This window comes from Octopus sinensis, linkage group LG3 (assembly GCF_006345805.1).
Source record: "Octopus sinensis linkage group LG3, ASM634580v1, whole genome shotgun sequence".
NCBI lineage: Eukaryota > Metazoa > Mollusca > Cephalopoda > Octopoda > Octopodidae > Octopus > Octopus sinensis.
In genome coordinates, this window is record NC_042999.1 from 51,091,664 (window position 1) to 51,108,408 (window position 16,745).

At 37.7% G+C, this 16,745-nt stretch overlaps 1 protein-coding gene across 1 annotated transcript; it reads left to right on the forward strand.

The window, feature by feature from the left end:
• Positions 1–1,501: 1,501 nt before the first annotated feature.
• Positions 1,502–2,410, forward strand: LOC115209449 (uncharacterized protein DDB_G0271670-like; the record flags this gene model as incomplete). The annotated part of the gene is made up of 3 exons (XM_029777875.1): positions 1,502–1,542; positions 1,713–2,259; positions 2,396–2,410. Coding segments are annotated over 3 exons (603 nt in total), but the record flags the coding sequence as incomplete, so codon positions are not given.
• Positions 2,411–16,745: the final 14,335 nt, after the last annotated feature.

Sequence of the window (16,745 nt, forward strand, 5' to 3'; positions counted from 1 at the left end):
CACATTGCTCTAGTCCATTCAACTGTACATGAGTTCCAGCAAAAGCTGGGGAGTTAACCCTGTGACAGATGGCATCTCATTCAGGGTGGGTGAATGGTATAATATCAGTTACTTACAAAGGGGTACTGAAAAGTTCTTGGCTTTAAGGGTATCGTGAAAGACTTGGTTGGAGGCCCAACCTTCTGAGTTCTTTTACAAGCCTTAGAAAAACTGAAGGACCACTGCAATAAGTATGTGAATCTGAGAGGGGAATATGCTGAATAATATAATAATTAACTGATCTTCCTGTATTTTCTTATACTGAAAGCCAGGAATTTTTCAGTACCCACCTTGTATATGCCATAGAAAATGGATTACAAGTTCCAGGCTTCATGAGAGAACTGTTCCTTCTGTTAACTACTCTGAGTGGAGAAGATGCTTCATACACAGTAGTTAACAATAAGTATAGGTCAAAGTCCCTCTAAAATTAGTGATTCTCAGTTCCACTTCCATATTTAGGACTTATTTCTCCTAATTCTTTCACCAATTCAGTTATGAGTTCCAGCAACCCATTCCAGCAAGGAAAACAAACGTTAAATGAGGATGATGGTGGTGGGAATGCTGCTGCTGTTGTTGTTGTTGTTGTTGTTGTTAAGCAACAAGACGGGTAAGAGTGATTAGGTGTTGGTCTAGGGCTTAGGGGCAGGAGACCCAAGACCTTGGAGAAAAAAAAAGCTTTGGTCGTCTTGTAGTCAAGGGCTCTTCGTTGATGCCCGACACCACTGGGAGGTGGCCCTCGAAGTCGCTGGAAACGGAGATCTCCAGGTCCAAATTCTTGAACAGCTGCTGCTGCTGGTGGTGACAGTGGCAGTGGCAGTGGTGGTGGCGTTGGCAGTGGTGGTGCTGGTGGTGATTTTGGTGGCTAACAACAACAATGATGGCGATGATGATGATGATGATGATGATGATGATGAGCTCTTCTGTTATGGTTTGATCATTAACTATAATAAACAATAGGGTTATGTGTATATATTATAACGTAGACTGAGTTAATGAAAGTTAAGTATCTTGGCAATAGACAGAGTATAGTGCCAATGACAAGACTTCATATCTAACACAAATAACCATGTAAACCAATAAGTTTATGATATTATATCCAATCGGTTCCAGCAGCTGCATTTCTTGTAACATAGTAATTATCTTTGTGGCAAACAGTTTCTGAAACAAAAGTCTCAAGAACACGTGAACAATTCTTCGAAGAAATACAAGACAAAAAAATAAAAGAATAAGAAACATAGGAGGGCTTCTGGCAAAACAGTTTCTTGAAAAAAAAAAAAAAACGAAAAGGAAAGAAAGCTAGACTGGAGTTATTTTAACGATACAACAATTAATGATTCTGCTTATTCTGATAGACAGTAACGAGATAGGAGAGAAGTACGACAGTTACAGACTCGATATGAAAGAGAAATGAAGCAATTCTTGTAGCCATTCGATTTCATAATTATTTTCATTACATTCCTCCTCCTCCTCTTCTGCTTCCTCCTGCTCCTCATCATCATCCTCATCAACAACAAAGCAACAGTAGCATCACTGTTACCATCAGCCACATTTTCATTGTCGTCATCATCGTTGTGTCATCATCATCATCATTGTCATCGTTGTTGTTGTTGTCATTGTCATCGTCACATTGCAGTTGTCTCATCATCATCATCATTATCGTTATCATTATGCACATCATCATCCTTATTCTCCTCCTCATCATCATCATTGTTATCATCGTCATTATTCTCCTCCTTCTCGTTATCATCATCATTATTCTCCTCCTCTTCCACCTCCTCTTTATCATCATCGTCATCATCATCCTTATTCTCCTCATCCTCATCATCACTATCGTCGTCATTATTCTCCTCCTTCTCATTATCATCATCATTATTCTCCTCCTCTTCCTCCTCCTCCTTATCATCATCGTTATCATCATCATTATTCTCCTCCTCCTTCTCATTATCATCATCATTATTCTTCTCCTCCTTCTCATTATCATCATCCTTATTCTCCTCATCCTCATCATCATTATCGTCGTCATTATTCTCTTCCTTCTCATTATCATCATCATTATTCTCCTCCTCTTCCTCCTCCTCCTTATCATCATCGTCATCATCATCATTATTCTCCTCCTCCTTCTCATTATCATCATCATTATTCTCCTCTTCCTCCTCCTCCTCCTCCTTATCAACATCATTATTCTCCTCATCATCATCATCATTACCTACCACTATATCTGTATTAGTGCTGTCATTATTACCACTACCTTTCAGGCAGCAGACTAGCAGAATCATTAACTGCTGGCCAAAATACTTAGCAGCATGTAGTCCATCTTTACATTCTGAGTTAAAATTTTGCCTCTCATTCTTTTCAGCTTGTGAAATGGTGAAACATGAAATAAAATACATTATTTACATTTAACGGATATTTGTCCTCATTTTGTTTGTTGTTAACACAATGTTTCAGCTGATATACCCTCCAGCCTTCATCAGGTGTCTTGGAGAAATTTTGAACCTGGGTTCTCATTCCTAAGGTATTTTTCAATGTTATTATTACTATTATTATCATTATTATTATTATTATTATTATTATTATTATTATTATTCAGGTCACTGCTTGAAATCGAACTCGGAATCTTGTGGTTCGATTCCAGACAGTGACCTGTATAATAATAATAATAATAATAATAAACCACAAAACTACAGACCTATAACCTGTCTCCCTACAATTTACAAAGCCTTTACTGCAATAATATCGCAGAGATTGAGCGAGCATCTGGAAGAAAACAACCTGTTTCCAGAAGAGCAGAAGATCAATAAAGCCATAACTGAAGACAGCTGCTGAAAGAAGAAAGTCCTCAGTATGGCCTGGATCAACTACCAAAAGGCTTTTGATTGTATTCCCCACACGTGGATCCTTGAAACACTAGCCAAGAACAAGGTAGCACCAATAATTATAAGATTCATAAGACACTCTATGTATAAATGGAAGACAGTGCTACATCTCCAAACAAAAGAGGGGCTCGTAAAAACTAAAGCTATTCCCATTAGAAGAGGAATATTCCAGGGAGACACGCTCTCTCCACTCCTTTTCTGCTTGGCACTGTCACCTCTATCTGATATGCTAAATAGAACTGGATGCGGATATAAATGTTATGGCAAAACGATCAGCCACCTTTTATATATGGATGACCTAAAACTATACGCTACAAATGGTAAACAGCTGAAAACACTACTACAGATTTACCAAAGAAATAGATATGAAATTTGGATTAGAAAAATATGCCGGAGCAACCCTGAAAAGAGGAAAAGTAGTTAAGAGTAGCAACATCACACTAGATAAAGCCAATGAAATAAGAGAATTAGACCAAAGCCAGACATACAAATATTTAGGAATCAATGAACTAGATACGATACAACACACACAAATGAAAAAAATAAAGAAAGAATACTATAGACGAGTTAGATCAATACTGAAAACAGAGCTCAATGCTAAAAACAAGATAATAGGTATTAACACTTTAGCCGTCCCAATTATAAGTTACAGCTACAATATCCTTAACTGGACACTAAATGAACTAACCAAAATAGACAAGAAAACAAGAAAATAATGACAGGATCTAGGATGCACCACCCAAAATCTGACATAGAAAGGCTATATATGCAACGTATAGAAAGTGGTAGAGGCCTTATACAGCTGGAAAACTATTATAAAATAACCACCATAGGACTGCAAAAATATCTACTTCAGAAGCAAGGAAAACTAATACAGATAGCTACAAAACACAAGCAAAGCAAAAAACTGGTGGTAACGGTATATATATATATATATATGGGTGATCGTTGTATTCTTTCTTGTCTTGAGGTTCAGAGCCAAATGGCTGGGTGGATTTGTGTGAAAAATGGCACACATGTGGAGACGGGTGCATAGATTGGAATGTGGTTTGTATTTTTTCCTAGCATCCATACTTACCAAGAAAATCGATTAAAACTTTTCTAATGGAATTCTCCTCTTTCTTCTGCCATTAAAACGACCAGTTGCTTAGAAGCTGTTTTCTGATGGGGTGGGGTCAGGAAATTTTCATATAACTGGAGGCTCCAATCGAAACAGGGGACCCGAAATCATGAGGTTGAGAAACGCTGTTATAGATTATGCCTGACCAAAAACGATCACAGCCACATCATCCAAACAGACCGGGTAAAACCAGGCTTAGCTGCTAGTTTAATTATAAATCTCAGTTTGCGTGTGTTACTAAAATTCCTCATACGATGATGGTGTTGATGATGATGATGATGATATGATGATGATGATGATGATGATGATTATGATGATGATGACAATGATGGTGGTGGTGGTGGTGGTGATGGTAGTGGTTGAAGTAGTGGTTGAGGTGGTGGTATTGATGACGATGATGATCATGATCATGATGGTAATGATCATGATGGTGATGCTGATGTTGATGATGATGATGTTGATGATGATGATGATGATGATGATGCTGATGCTGACGATGATGTTGATGATGATGTCGATGATGATGATAATGGTGGTGGTGGTGGTGATGATGATGATAGCCCATAGCCAAGAGTAACAAACTTTAAATCCGTTACTAAAAGCAAACAAATATCTCTAAACCATCCTTAATGTAAGATCAGGCCCATCACTAATCACTGAAATGATGCTATAATCATTTGGTGCTGGTGCTGGTGGTACTGGTGGCGCTGGTGGTAGTTGTGATGGTTGTGGTGGTTGCAGTGGTGGCTGGGATGGCAGCACTAATGGCGATGATGATGGCGGAGGCAGCAGCACAGTGGCAACAGAATAAGTAGTTGTGGTGGTGTTGGTCGTGGTGGTGGTGGTGGTGGTGGTAGTGGTGATGGTGGTGGTGGTGGTGGTGGTAGCAGTGAAGGTTGATGATGATGATGATGATGGCGGCGGTGGTGGTGGTGGTAGCAGTGAAGGTTGATGATGATGATGATGATGGTGGTGGTTGTGGTGGTGGTGGTGGTGGTGGTAGCAGTGAAGGTTGATGATGATGATGATGATGTTGATGATGATGATGGTGGTGGTGGTGGTGGTGGTGGTGGTGTGGTGGTGGTGGTAATGGAGGTAATGACACCAACAGCAATAGCAACAGTGGTAACAGTGATGGTGATAATGGTGGTCATGTGGGTGGTGGTGGTGGTGGTGGTGGTAGTGGTGGCGGCAGTAGTTGTAGTGATAGTGGTGATGGCTGTTGTTGCTGTTGTTGTTGTTATTGAGCAGGCTGAACCGTTAACATGCTGGACAAAATGCTTAGCGGCATTTCGTCCATCCTTAGCTTCTGAGTTCAAATTCCACCAAGGAGTCAATGAAATAAGTACCAGTTACATGCTGGGGGTGGGTCGATGTAATCGACGGTCCTCTCCCTAAAATTTCAATACATGTGCCTATAATAGAAAGAGTTATTATTATTATTATAATTATTACTACTACTACTACTACTACTACTACTACTACTACTACTACTATTATTATTATTATTATTATTATTATTATTGAGCTAGTTGAATCATTAGCACACCAGACAAAATGCTTACCAGCATTTCGTCAGTCTTTACATTCTGAGTTCAAATTCCACCAGGTTGACTTTGCTTTCCAAACATTTGGGGTCAATGGAATATGTACCAGTTGAGTTCTGGAGTTGATGTAATCGATTTGACCGCTCCCCAGACTAGCTAGATGTCTTGCAAACAACTTGCACATGCAAGTGCTACCAGTCAAGAACTCTGCATACCGGAAACCAGCAAGTGTATGGGGTCATCAGGAGAGAATGTGCACCGTTTCGGGGCCTACCTCTCAACAGCATCAATGTGCACTACCCCCACTTCACTGATATGAGGCCCCACTTGCTAGATCAACTGGTTATTAAATAAAGTTCACTATTTCTCTAACCATTGCTCATCATCTCTTTTTAACCAAATCCAGTGGCTAGCCTTCTCCACTGTAGTTTGGATATTGGTCATGGTGGTATTGACTTTACAATGAATTAGGCCTAATGATAACAACAGTCGTCTCACACTGTGTCCAACAAACCCTCTACATCCAACTTCGATTGGAAAATGGTCTGCTTTCCAGCCTGCATCTTCACATTCCTCGAGGAGGTTTACATAACGGTCAATTTTTCGAGCCCGAGCAGCATCCATGTTATCTTCATGAGAAACCGTTAACTCGACTAAATTTACAACTTTCCTTCTTTCACACCACATCAAAATGTTCAGTTTTTTCGTAACTGGGATGGGAACCTTGTACCAAAATTTTCTTATCATTATAACTATTTTATTTTTTTTTTATTTACAGTGGCAAACTGGTAGAATCGTTAGCATGCCAAGCACAATGCTTAGTGGCATTCCATCTGTCTATATACAATGTGTTCAAATTCTGCCAAGGCTGACTTTGCCTTTTCATCCTTTTGAGGTCAATAAAATAAGTACCAGTTATGTGCTGAGGTCAGTGTAATTGACTAGCCCCCTCCCCCACAATTTCATGCCTTGTGTCTATAGTACAAAAGATTATCATCATTATTATTATTATTATTATTATTATTATTATTATTATTATTAAGGTGGTAAGCTCGCAGGATCGTTAGCACATTGGAGGAAATGCTTAGCAGTATTTCACCTATCACTACATTATGAGTTCAAATTCCGCTGAGGTTAATTTTGCCTTTCATCCTTTCAGGGTCGATAAATTAAGTACCAGAAAACCCTACGGTTGATGTAATTGACTCATCCCCTCCCCCAATATTGCTGCCCTTGTGGCAAAATTTGAAACCATTATTATTATTATTATTATTATTATTATTATTATTATTATTATTATTATTTTATTATTATTATTATTGTTATTGTTGTTGTTGTTGTTGTTGTTATTATTATTATTATTATTATTATTGTTGTTATTATTATTATTATTATTATTATTATTATTTATTATTATTATTATTATTATTATTATTATTATTAAGGTGGTAAGCTCGCAGGATCGTTAGCACATTGGAGGAAATGCTTAGCAGTATTTCACCTATCACTACATTATGAGTTCAAATTCCGCTGAGGTTAATTTTGCCTTTCATCCTTTCAGGGTCGATAAATTAAGTACCAGAAAACCCTACGGTTGATGTAATTGACTCATCCCCTCCCCCAATATTGCTGCCCTTGTGGCAAAATTTGAAACCATTATTATTATTATTATTATTATTATTATTATTATTATTATTATTATTGTTATTGTTGTTGTTGTTGTTGTTATTATTATTATTATTATTATTATTGTTGTTATTATTATTATTATTATTATCATTATTATTATTATTATTATTATTATTATTATTATTATTGTTATTATTATTATTATTGTTATTATTATTATAATTGTCAAGGTAGTGAGCTGGCAGAACTGTTAGCACACCGGGCAAAATGCTAAGTGGTGTTTCATCTGTCTTTCCATTCTGAGTTCAAATTCCACCAAGGTTGACTTTACCTTTCATCCTTCCAGAGTTGATGAAATAAGTATCCCTTCCCCCAAATTTTCAGGCCTTGTGCTTTTAGTAGAAAGGATTATTATTATTATTATTATTATTATTATTATTAGGAGGAGGAGGAGGAGGAGGAGGAGGAGGAGGGGATGGCATGAGGAGGGGAGGGGTATTGATAACGATGATGTTTGTCATGATAATGATGATGATGAGGAGGAGGAGGAGGAGGAGGAGGAGGGGGAGAGGAAGCGGAGGAGGGTAACAATAATTATGACTACAACAACAACAACAACAACAGCAACCACAATACTAATGGTTATGATGGAAAAGAATTCTCTGTAAACCACTTGTTAGAATTAATTAATCAGAGCTGAAGACACCTCTGAAATTGGGGTGGGGGCAGCCATGTCAAAATGGATGAGGAGTAGGGGCTGAAACCGGATGTGGTTCCTTCTGATGATGTCTTGAGCTAACTGGATCCTATGAAGGAGCTGTTGTAGTAGCAGACCACTTTCAGCAATTAGAGATATAAATATTTAAACTCTGTATCATTTTTCTATGCAGAAAACATCACTGTAAAATATACCATTGTAATATGGAATATATGACACACTGATAAAATATTTAATAATCTATCTACTAATCCATATGTCAATCTAATTCTATCCATCTATTTGACTCTATTTATCAATATGTTTGATAGTCTGTCTATTTAACTATTTATCCATTTATGAAATTATTTGTCTATCTATCTGCTTAATTATCTGTTTCAGATATCATATATGTACCCTACCTATCTATCTATCTATTTATCTATTTATCTATTTATCTATTTATCTACTTATCTACCTACCTACTTATCTCTCTCTCTCTCTCTCTCTCTCACTCTCTCTCTTTCTCTCTTAACTGAGAAGTTAACCCCATGATAGATGTAATATCAGTTACTTACAAAGGGGTAATTCCACAAAATCATACAAGCCACAACATACAAGTAAAAAAACACCATGCCCAGAACAAGATCATACAAATGATCAAAAAAAATTAAGAAATTTACCGAAAAGACAAATCCAAGGAACACAAACTGCAAAAATGGCCTTCTAGAGTAGCATGCCTTGATTCGTTTTTGCATTGTTTCTCTCTATCCACTCAGTCGAAGTCGACTCTCGGTCACTCATTGGATCAGTGTCCTCCAGTCAGTTCTATCCTGGGCCGCTTCTTTCAGACTGGCTATGTCCATTCCGGTATCACTCTTGATGGTGTCAAGCCAGTGGGTTCTTGGTCGGCCTCTTCCTCTCTTGCCACTGACCATTCCGAGCATGATGTCCTTCTCCAGGGATTTTCTCTGCGTAATATGACTGAAATATGCCAATCTATGCTTGGGGATCCTAGCTTCTAGCGACATTTTCGGCCTGATCTGCTTAAGAACTTCTCCATTGGTGAGCCTCGCTGTCCATGGAATCCGCAAAAGTCTTCTCCAACACCAAAGCTCGAATGCATTAATTCTCTTCTGGTCAGCTTTCTTTAGTGTCCAGGTCTCACATCCATATGTTGCTATTGGGAAGACAATTGCATTCACCAATCTGCATTTGGTAGCGAGTCTGATGTCTCTACTCTTCCAGACCCTGCTCATGCTGACCATTGCCTCTCTGCCTAGAACTATCCGCCATCTTATTTCTGGAGTGCAGTCACCATCTCGATTTATTTTGGAGCCAAGGAAGATGAAATCATCAACCACTTCAATCTCTTCATTATCGATCTTGATGCTGATGTTTGTTGTAGCTGCTGTTGACATGATCTTCATTTTCTTAACATTGAGGTACAGCCCAAATTTCTCACTCTCTTTCTTGACCAGCAGGACAAGATCCTCCAGATCCTTACCACTCTCCGCCAGCAGGGTTGTATCATTTGCATAGCGAAGGTTATTAATATTTCTTCCTCCAATCCTCACTCCAATGCTACTATCCTCCAGGCCTGCATTCCTCGTGACCTTCTCAGCGTACATGTTGAAGGCAGCTGGTGACAGGATGCAACCTTGCCGAGTGCCTTTTCCAATCTCAAACCAATCAGTGTTGCCATATGGTGTCTGTACTGTAGCCTCTTGGTTTTGATAGAGTGATCTAATAAGCTGGACAAGGTGTAAAGGTGTTCCCATTTCCTCCAGACATTTCCATAACTTGTCATGATCAATGCTGTCAAAGGCTTTGGAGTAATTGATGAAACACATGTACAGCTTCTTTTGGTATTCTCTTGCCTTTTCCATAATCCACCGTAGGTCGGCGATGTGATCGCGGGTGCCTCTTCCTTTTCTGAAACCAGCTTGCACCTCTGGCAATTCTCTCTCAATAGTTGTTCAGGCACCTCTGGATGATTTTAAGGAGAATTTTGCTTACATGGGGGATCAGGGTGATGGTACTGTTGTTTGTGCAGTCCTTGGTATCTCTTTTCTTTGATATTGGGATGAAAACTGACCTCTTCCATTCCCTTGGCCACTTACAGATTCTCCATATTCGTTGGCAAAGCGATGTTAGTGTTTTTGTTGGTATTGGCTTGAGTAATTCTAGTGGAATATCATCAGTACCTGGAGCTTTTCGGTTGGCCAGCTGTTTTATTGCCCATACCACCTCATCCTCCAGGATATCTGGCTCCAGTTCCAGTTCCAGTGACTTCTCTTCTGCCTGTTCATTGAGATTGTTCCCTGCATACAACTGTACAGTGTACTCTTTCCATCTTTTCCTGATCCCTTCTTGGTCATGTAGTTCTTCACCATTTCTCCCTTGGATGGTTGCTTGTCTGGCCATGAATGCTGTACGAGTCTTCTTTACATGTTGGTCTTCTTTACATGTTGGTCTTCTTTACATGTTGGTCTTCTTTACATGCATTGTTTCATTTACATGAATTTATGAGAAATCCCATGAACAAAACGAGATTGTTTATGAAAATGGAGGCAAACACCTTTCTCCATGTGATTGGCTTGAAAAATTGTTAAGATACTTGGATATTCTCCTACTCTTCTTAACATGAAACCAATGGTAGCCTTAATTCACAAATAAAGAAATTATCTATCCACTAGTGCGATGTCAAGTACTCATTCCAACATTCTACATTTACGTATATATATTTATCTACACTCCCCACACACACATATATTACTCTTTACACTTTTACTCTTTTGCTTGTTTCAGTCATTTGACTGTGGCCATGATGGAGCACCACCTTTAGTCGAGCAAATCAATCCCAGGACTTACTCTTTATAAGCCTAGTACTTATTCTATCGGTCTCTTTTGCCAAACTGCTAAGTTATGGGGAAGTAAACACACCAACATCGGTTGTCAAGCGATGTTGGGGGGACAAACAAAGACACACAAACATATACACACACATACATATATATATACACATATACGACGGGCTTCTTTCAGTTTCCGTCTACCAAATCCACTCACAAGGCTTTGGTTGGCCCGAGGCTATAGTAGAAGACACTTGCCCAAGGTGCCACACAGTGGGACTGAACCCAGAACCATGTGGTTCGTAAGCAAGCTACTTACCACACAGCCACTCCTACGCCTATATATATATATATCAGGGATTTAAATGCTGGATGTGCTAGGTGGCAAATTCATTATAAATATTAACCTTACTCATTAATTTAATCACAAATCATAATGGAAAACTTTTGTTATACTCCGACTTGAAAGGAGTCCTGCACACCTCACAGTACATTGTATCATAACATGGTACCAGACATATCATAAGATAATGGAAAAATGGCAGAGGGTGTGTGACAGCTTTGACAATACAGTTGTATGTTCATTTTCCTGGAGAGAAGTTGTACTTCTTTAAATTAATTCAAAATTCTTAAACTAAAATTTATTTAAAAAAATTTTTTTTTTTCTTACAATAACATCATATAACTATCATCTTAATTTGTTTTCAAAACTAATAATACACTTTAAGAAGTCAAAAATAAAACTTAGGTTGAATTCTGGCACTGTTAGTGCACCAAATACTACGAGTTTGGACAGTACCAGAAATACACAGCTTCTATGCCTAATTTGAGATAATACTAATGTTAGTCATAGTATGGTCAGTATGGCAGCATACCCAAAGACAACAACCACCATACACCACTGATATATATATATATATATATATATATATAGATAGATAGATAGATAGAAAGATAGATAGATAGATAGATAACAACAGCACAGAATTTTGTCAGTGAACAGGTCTCGGTCTCAAAGCGACGAAAATATTTTGGCAAATTAAATTTAAATGTTGAAGTGAATCTAACGGTTTTTTTGTGTTTCTGTATTTCTTAAATGGCTTATAAACACCTTCCACACTGCAATTGTTTTCGTTCAAGCACACAATCTTAGATCAGGTCACCTGCTATGCAAGTACATCTCCGTAATGTGTGTATATATATATATGGCTGTGTGGTTAGGGAACTTGCTTCCTAGCTACATGGTTTCGGGTTCAGTCCCACAGCATGGCATTTTGGGTAGGTGTCTTCCACTATAGCCCCGAGCCAACTGAAGCTTTGTGATTGAATTCGGTAGGCGGGAGTTACTGCCGTGTGTGTATGTGTGCATATAGCTGCTCAGTGCCTCTCCGAAAGAGAGAGAGAGGGATTGCTTACTTAATTACTTCCATTGCATTTATTTATCATTTTTATTATCATTGATTGTAATACAATGGTGATGACAGAGCTTTAATAGGATTTAGTAAAAAATTTTGCTCATCTTGGGAAAGTCTCATCTTGCTTCTGTCTTGAGACTCCATTCGATGTGCTGCAGTAGGCATTTGCTGATCTTGGAAAACTCTCATGTCTCTTCTAAATTAAAACTCCATCTGACATGCTGCAGCATGCCTTTGCTGATGTTGGAAAAGTCTCATCTCCCTTCACCCTTGAGACTCCCTTTAACATGTTGCAGCATGCGTGAGACTCCATAAATTTAAGGGTAAATATGTAATTGTAAATACCTTGCAACCTTCCAATTGCTGTGATAATTACGAACTGATAATTGAACAGTAAATGTGTATTTTTATATACCTTGGACCTTCCACCTAGTTGTTTTTGTCAAGTGTTTCACCTCCAGCCATTCGTTACGACAGTCAACACACATACACTGACACACCATTCTGCTGTCATAGCAGTAAAGACAGAAAGTTGCTGATGCATAATATTGTTTACATTAGGATATAAATTATTCATTTATTTATTACAGTAGAATTAAAAGTGAAAGAATAAAAGTGAAACAATATTATATGAGCAATAATAAATCTCTGAACGAGGTGTAAACAGTAACTGCCCGACAATGTGAGGTATACTAGCCATCTCAATATGGCTAACCACTAAGGGTGGGTGTTACTGTAGCTTGTAGCCCCAGGAGAACATCGTCTCCAGCTGGCTTTAGGCACACTTTCTGTGCCCTTATGGTATTTGCAAAGGGAGGTCATCCCTCCCTCGTCAACCTAAGTGATACGCATGGACTGCAGTTTCTAGGTATAGACCTGTCGTCGAACTGCAGTCCGTGCGTATCACTGAGGTTGACGAGAGAGGGATGACCTCCCTTTGCAAATACCATAAGGGCACAGAAAGTGTGCCTAAAGCCAGCTGGAGACGATGTTCTCCTGGGGCTACAAGCTACAGTAACACCCACCCTTAGTGGTTAGCCATATTGAGATGGCTAGTATACCTCAATATTATATGACATTAGAATATAGATTTTATTCTTTCACTTTTGACATGTAATACCAAACCGGTGCCTATGTTATATTGTTTTAATCCAAATGAAAAAAAATTACAAGTTGACATTCATGGGGTCTGATACTATTACCTTGTAAAATTTGATTTGATTTGGTTGAGCCATTTGAGAATGCATAGGGAACAGGCGGACAGACAGACAAGGAATTTTATATGTGTAGAGAAGGAAACCGATTTGTATACAGAACTTACAAATCCTGTTTGTATAAAGCCCTAGAAGAAAATAGCTTGAGTGGAAAAACTTAAGCTGCTTTAGGATAGCTTTTCCTAATGCATGACATCTCAGTGGCATGGTTGAAATCTCATTGGTTAGCAATAAAGACTTATCAGCTGTATGTGGTCCATAGTGGTCATGTGTATGTATACCTGACCACACGCACAACATTTTACAATAAGGGAGAAATGTAAATAGTACATTTAAATAAAAGGAGTGCAAAAAATTTTTAATAAGTAAAGTAATGTTGTAGGGAGAACATACAAATAACCTAAAGACAAAGATATTTAACCACAACAAAATTCAAATACGCTGAAGTCAATTTTTAGGCAGATGTAGCAAAACTGAATTTAAACACACAGAGTGAAAAAAAGTTTAAAATAATTAAATCATTTTTCAGGGAGAATGTACAAGAACTGTAACAACAGAGATTTTTTTTGCATGACTAATTGAAATACATGCGAGTCAATTTGTAGACAGAAGTTAGTGTGTGAGTGAGTTAAAGAGAGTGAGAGAGAGAGAGAGAGAGAGAGAAAACAGACATAGACTAAAAGAGCGGAAGTATTACAGAGAGTGAGGGAGAATATGTGTAAGCAAGAGAAACAGAAAATGATAAAAAGAGAGAAATAAATAGAGAGAGAAAAGAGAGAGAATCGGTAGAAAACTTTTCTGGTTTTTCATTTTACACGGGAGCACTGGAGAAAATGTTATAGTGCATGACCATCCTTGGCACATAAGTAATGTATGTGTAAAGTTTGATGAAAATCAGTTGAAAACTGTAAAAATGCATATACACTTCACACACACATACACACACAGAGAGTTCCTTTGTTTTATATATATAGATTACACTATTAATTTAATTATATTATTTATTTTTTCAATCCACCATTTGAAGTTACACTATTTTAATATTCAATATACTGGACAAACAGTGTGCATATATATGGTGCATATATATGGTGTATATATATATATATATATATATATATATATATATATAAACGTATGCATATATAAATATATATATTCGTTTATATATTTGTTGTGCAAGATTTTTTATGTGAAGTCGTGTGTTGAAACAGATATTGTTATATTTCGGAATGGTCATTTTGCCAGTTTAGCCAATAAAAACACACGCACTATATATTTGGTGTTACTTTGCTTCAATGTTATTTATTTTTTACATTAATCTTAATCTTATTTCGGCCAGAGTTCTTTCGTCACACTCCTGTGACCGCATCAGTGGTCCTTTGTTTCCTTCTTTCTTATTTGTGTCTCTCCTTACTAACCGTCAGCCATTTTGTATTTCTATTGTATGTCTTCATTTGCGCATGCTTATATCTCTATGTGCGTCTATGTTTATTTAGTGTGGGGGGGGATGCCTGTAATATTTGTATCGTCTGTTTATATACATTCATGTAATTTGTTTTCGTTGTTGTTGTTTTTGTTTATTCTTATTTTGTTCATGTGTTTACATCCACTTATTATTATCATTACATATGCTTGTATGTATGTATGTATGTATGTATGTATAACAACAATACTAGTAATAATAATAATAAATAAATTTAAAAAATTGATGAAATACTGCTAAGCATTTCGCCCAGCTCTCCACCTTAATAAATGCTTCATCTTTATGAATGACAATTGGAAAAAAAAAAGGACTCATAGACACACACATACACACACAGACACACACATGTTCCCTACTTCAATCTCATTGCTTCTTTGACATTTCATCATGCAAGTACAGACTACAATATGAGGTATACTTATGTCAATGCTATAATCTTAATGGAATTGCCTTCTTCTTCTTGTTGGAACATGTATTGGTAAGAATAACATTGCTCCCAAAAGAGACAATAGGAGGAGATCACTGTTGTGTGTCTCTGCTGCTGATGGCATCAATTTAGTGGTCTTTGTCCTCAGATAAAATACAAAAGTCCCCAACATGTAATATGTGATATAGCCTGGTGTTCAAGACAACAGCAATGGCCAGTAAAGCCTGCTGTACATTGAACAACGGTACCAGAGATGGATAGTAACTGGTAGTTTGTCAGTTACAATGACAAGTGTTCCATTTGAGTTGATCAATGGAACAGCCAAATTTACAAACAAGTGTCTGAGCACTCCACAGACACACATACCCTTCATGTAGTTTATCAGGGAGGTTCAGCATGACACAGAATGCAATAAGGCTGGCCTTTTGAATCACAGGTACAATTCATTTGGGGCAGCTAAATGGACTGGAGCAACATGAAATAAGGCAACATGCTCGAGGATACAATGGGCCACCAGGAATTGAACTCATGACCTTTTGTTCATGAGCCAAATACCCTAACCACTAAGCCACGCACCTTCATAGATAGATAAAATGTGTCTATAAATCTCCTCTTTCACCTGGTTCTCACACCATAAGAGACATTGAGCCCTGTTGAGAAGTCTGGTGGATGTACAATCAAGGTATCTACATCTTGATATTTGATATTCCTAGAGATCATAATCACCCCAGACAGTGGTCACAACTAAAGTCATCATGTGGTTTCTCAAGTTTAATACATCAATTTATGTCAGTTTGGGTGTTCAGTGACATCAAATATTAGTTCAACAGTATTGATTTTTTGAAAATGAAGTTTCCTTATTACATTTATTTGTTGTTTGTTGAGCTCAAAGTACTTAAAAACATCTTGTGTTCTTTCCTGTCAATGCAGGGACGCTTATTTAATATTTAACTGTGAAATTAAAATTAAATTTTATGATTTGGTTGTGTGCTAAGAAGTTTGCTTCCCAACTACATGGTTCTGGGTTCCATTCCACTCTGTCACAATTTGGACAAGTGTCTTCTAGCATAGCCTCAGACCAACCAAAGCCTTGTGAAAATCGTGAGTGTAGTGGATGCCTATCTGTCTTCGATGACAGTCAATTAAAGACCATCATTGATAAAGATCCATGTAAAACCATTTGAGAATTGGCAAAAGAACTTCAAGTTAGCCAGAAAACTACCTGCGATCAGAAAATCAAGAAAGCTCAACAAATGAGTACCACACGATTTGAATGAAAATCAGAAAATGCGCAGATCGATCCATTTCTCAACCGTAATGTAACTTGCAATGAAAAGTGGATTCCAGAAGCTGAGAGAACATGGCCAAGAAGTTCTTTCCCACACAGTTTATTCCCCAGACCTTTCTCCGACTGACTACCACTTTTTCAAGCACCTTGAT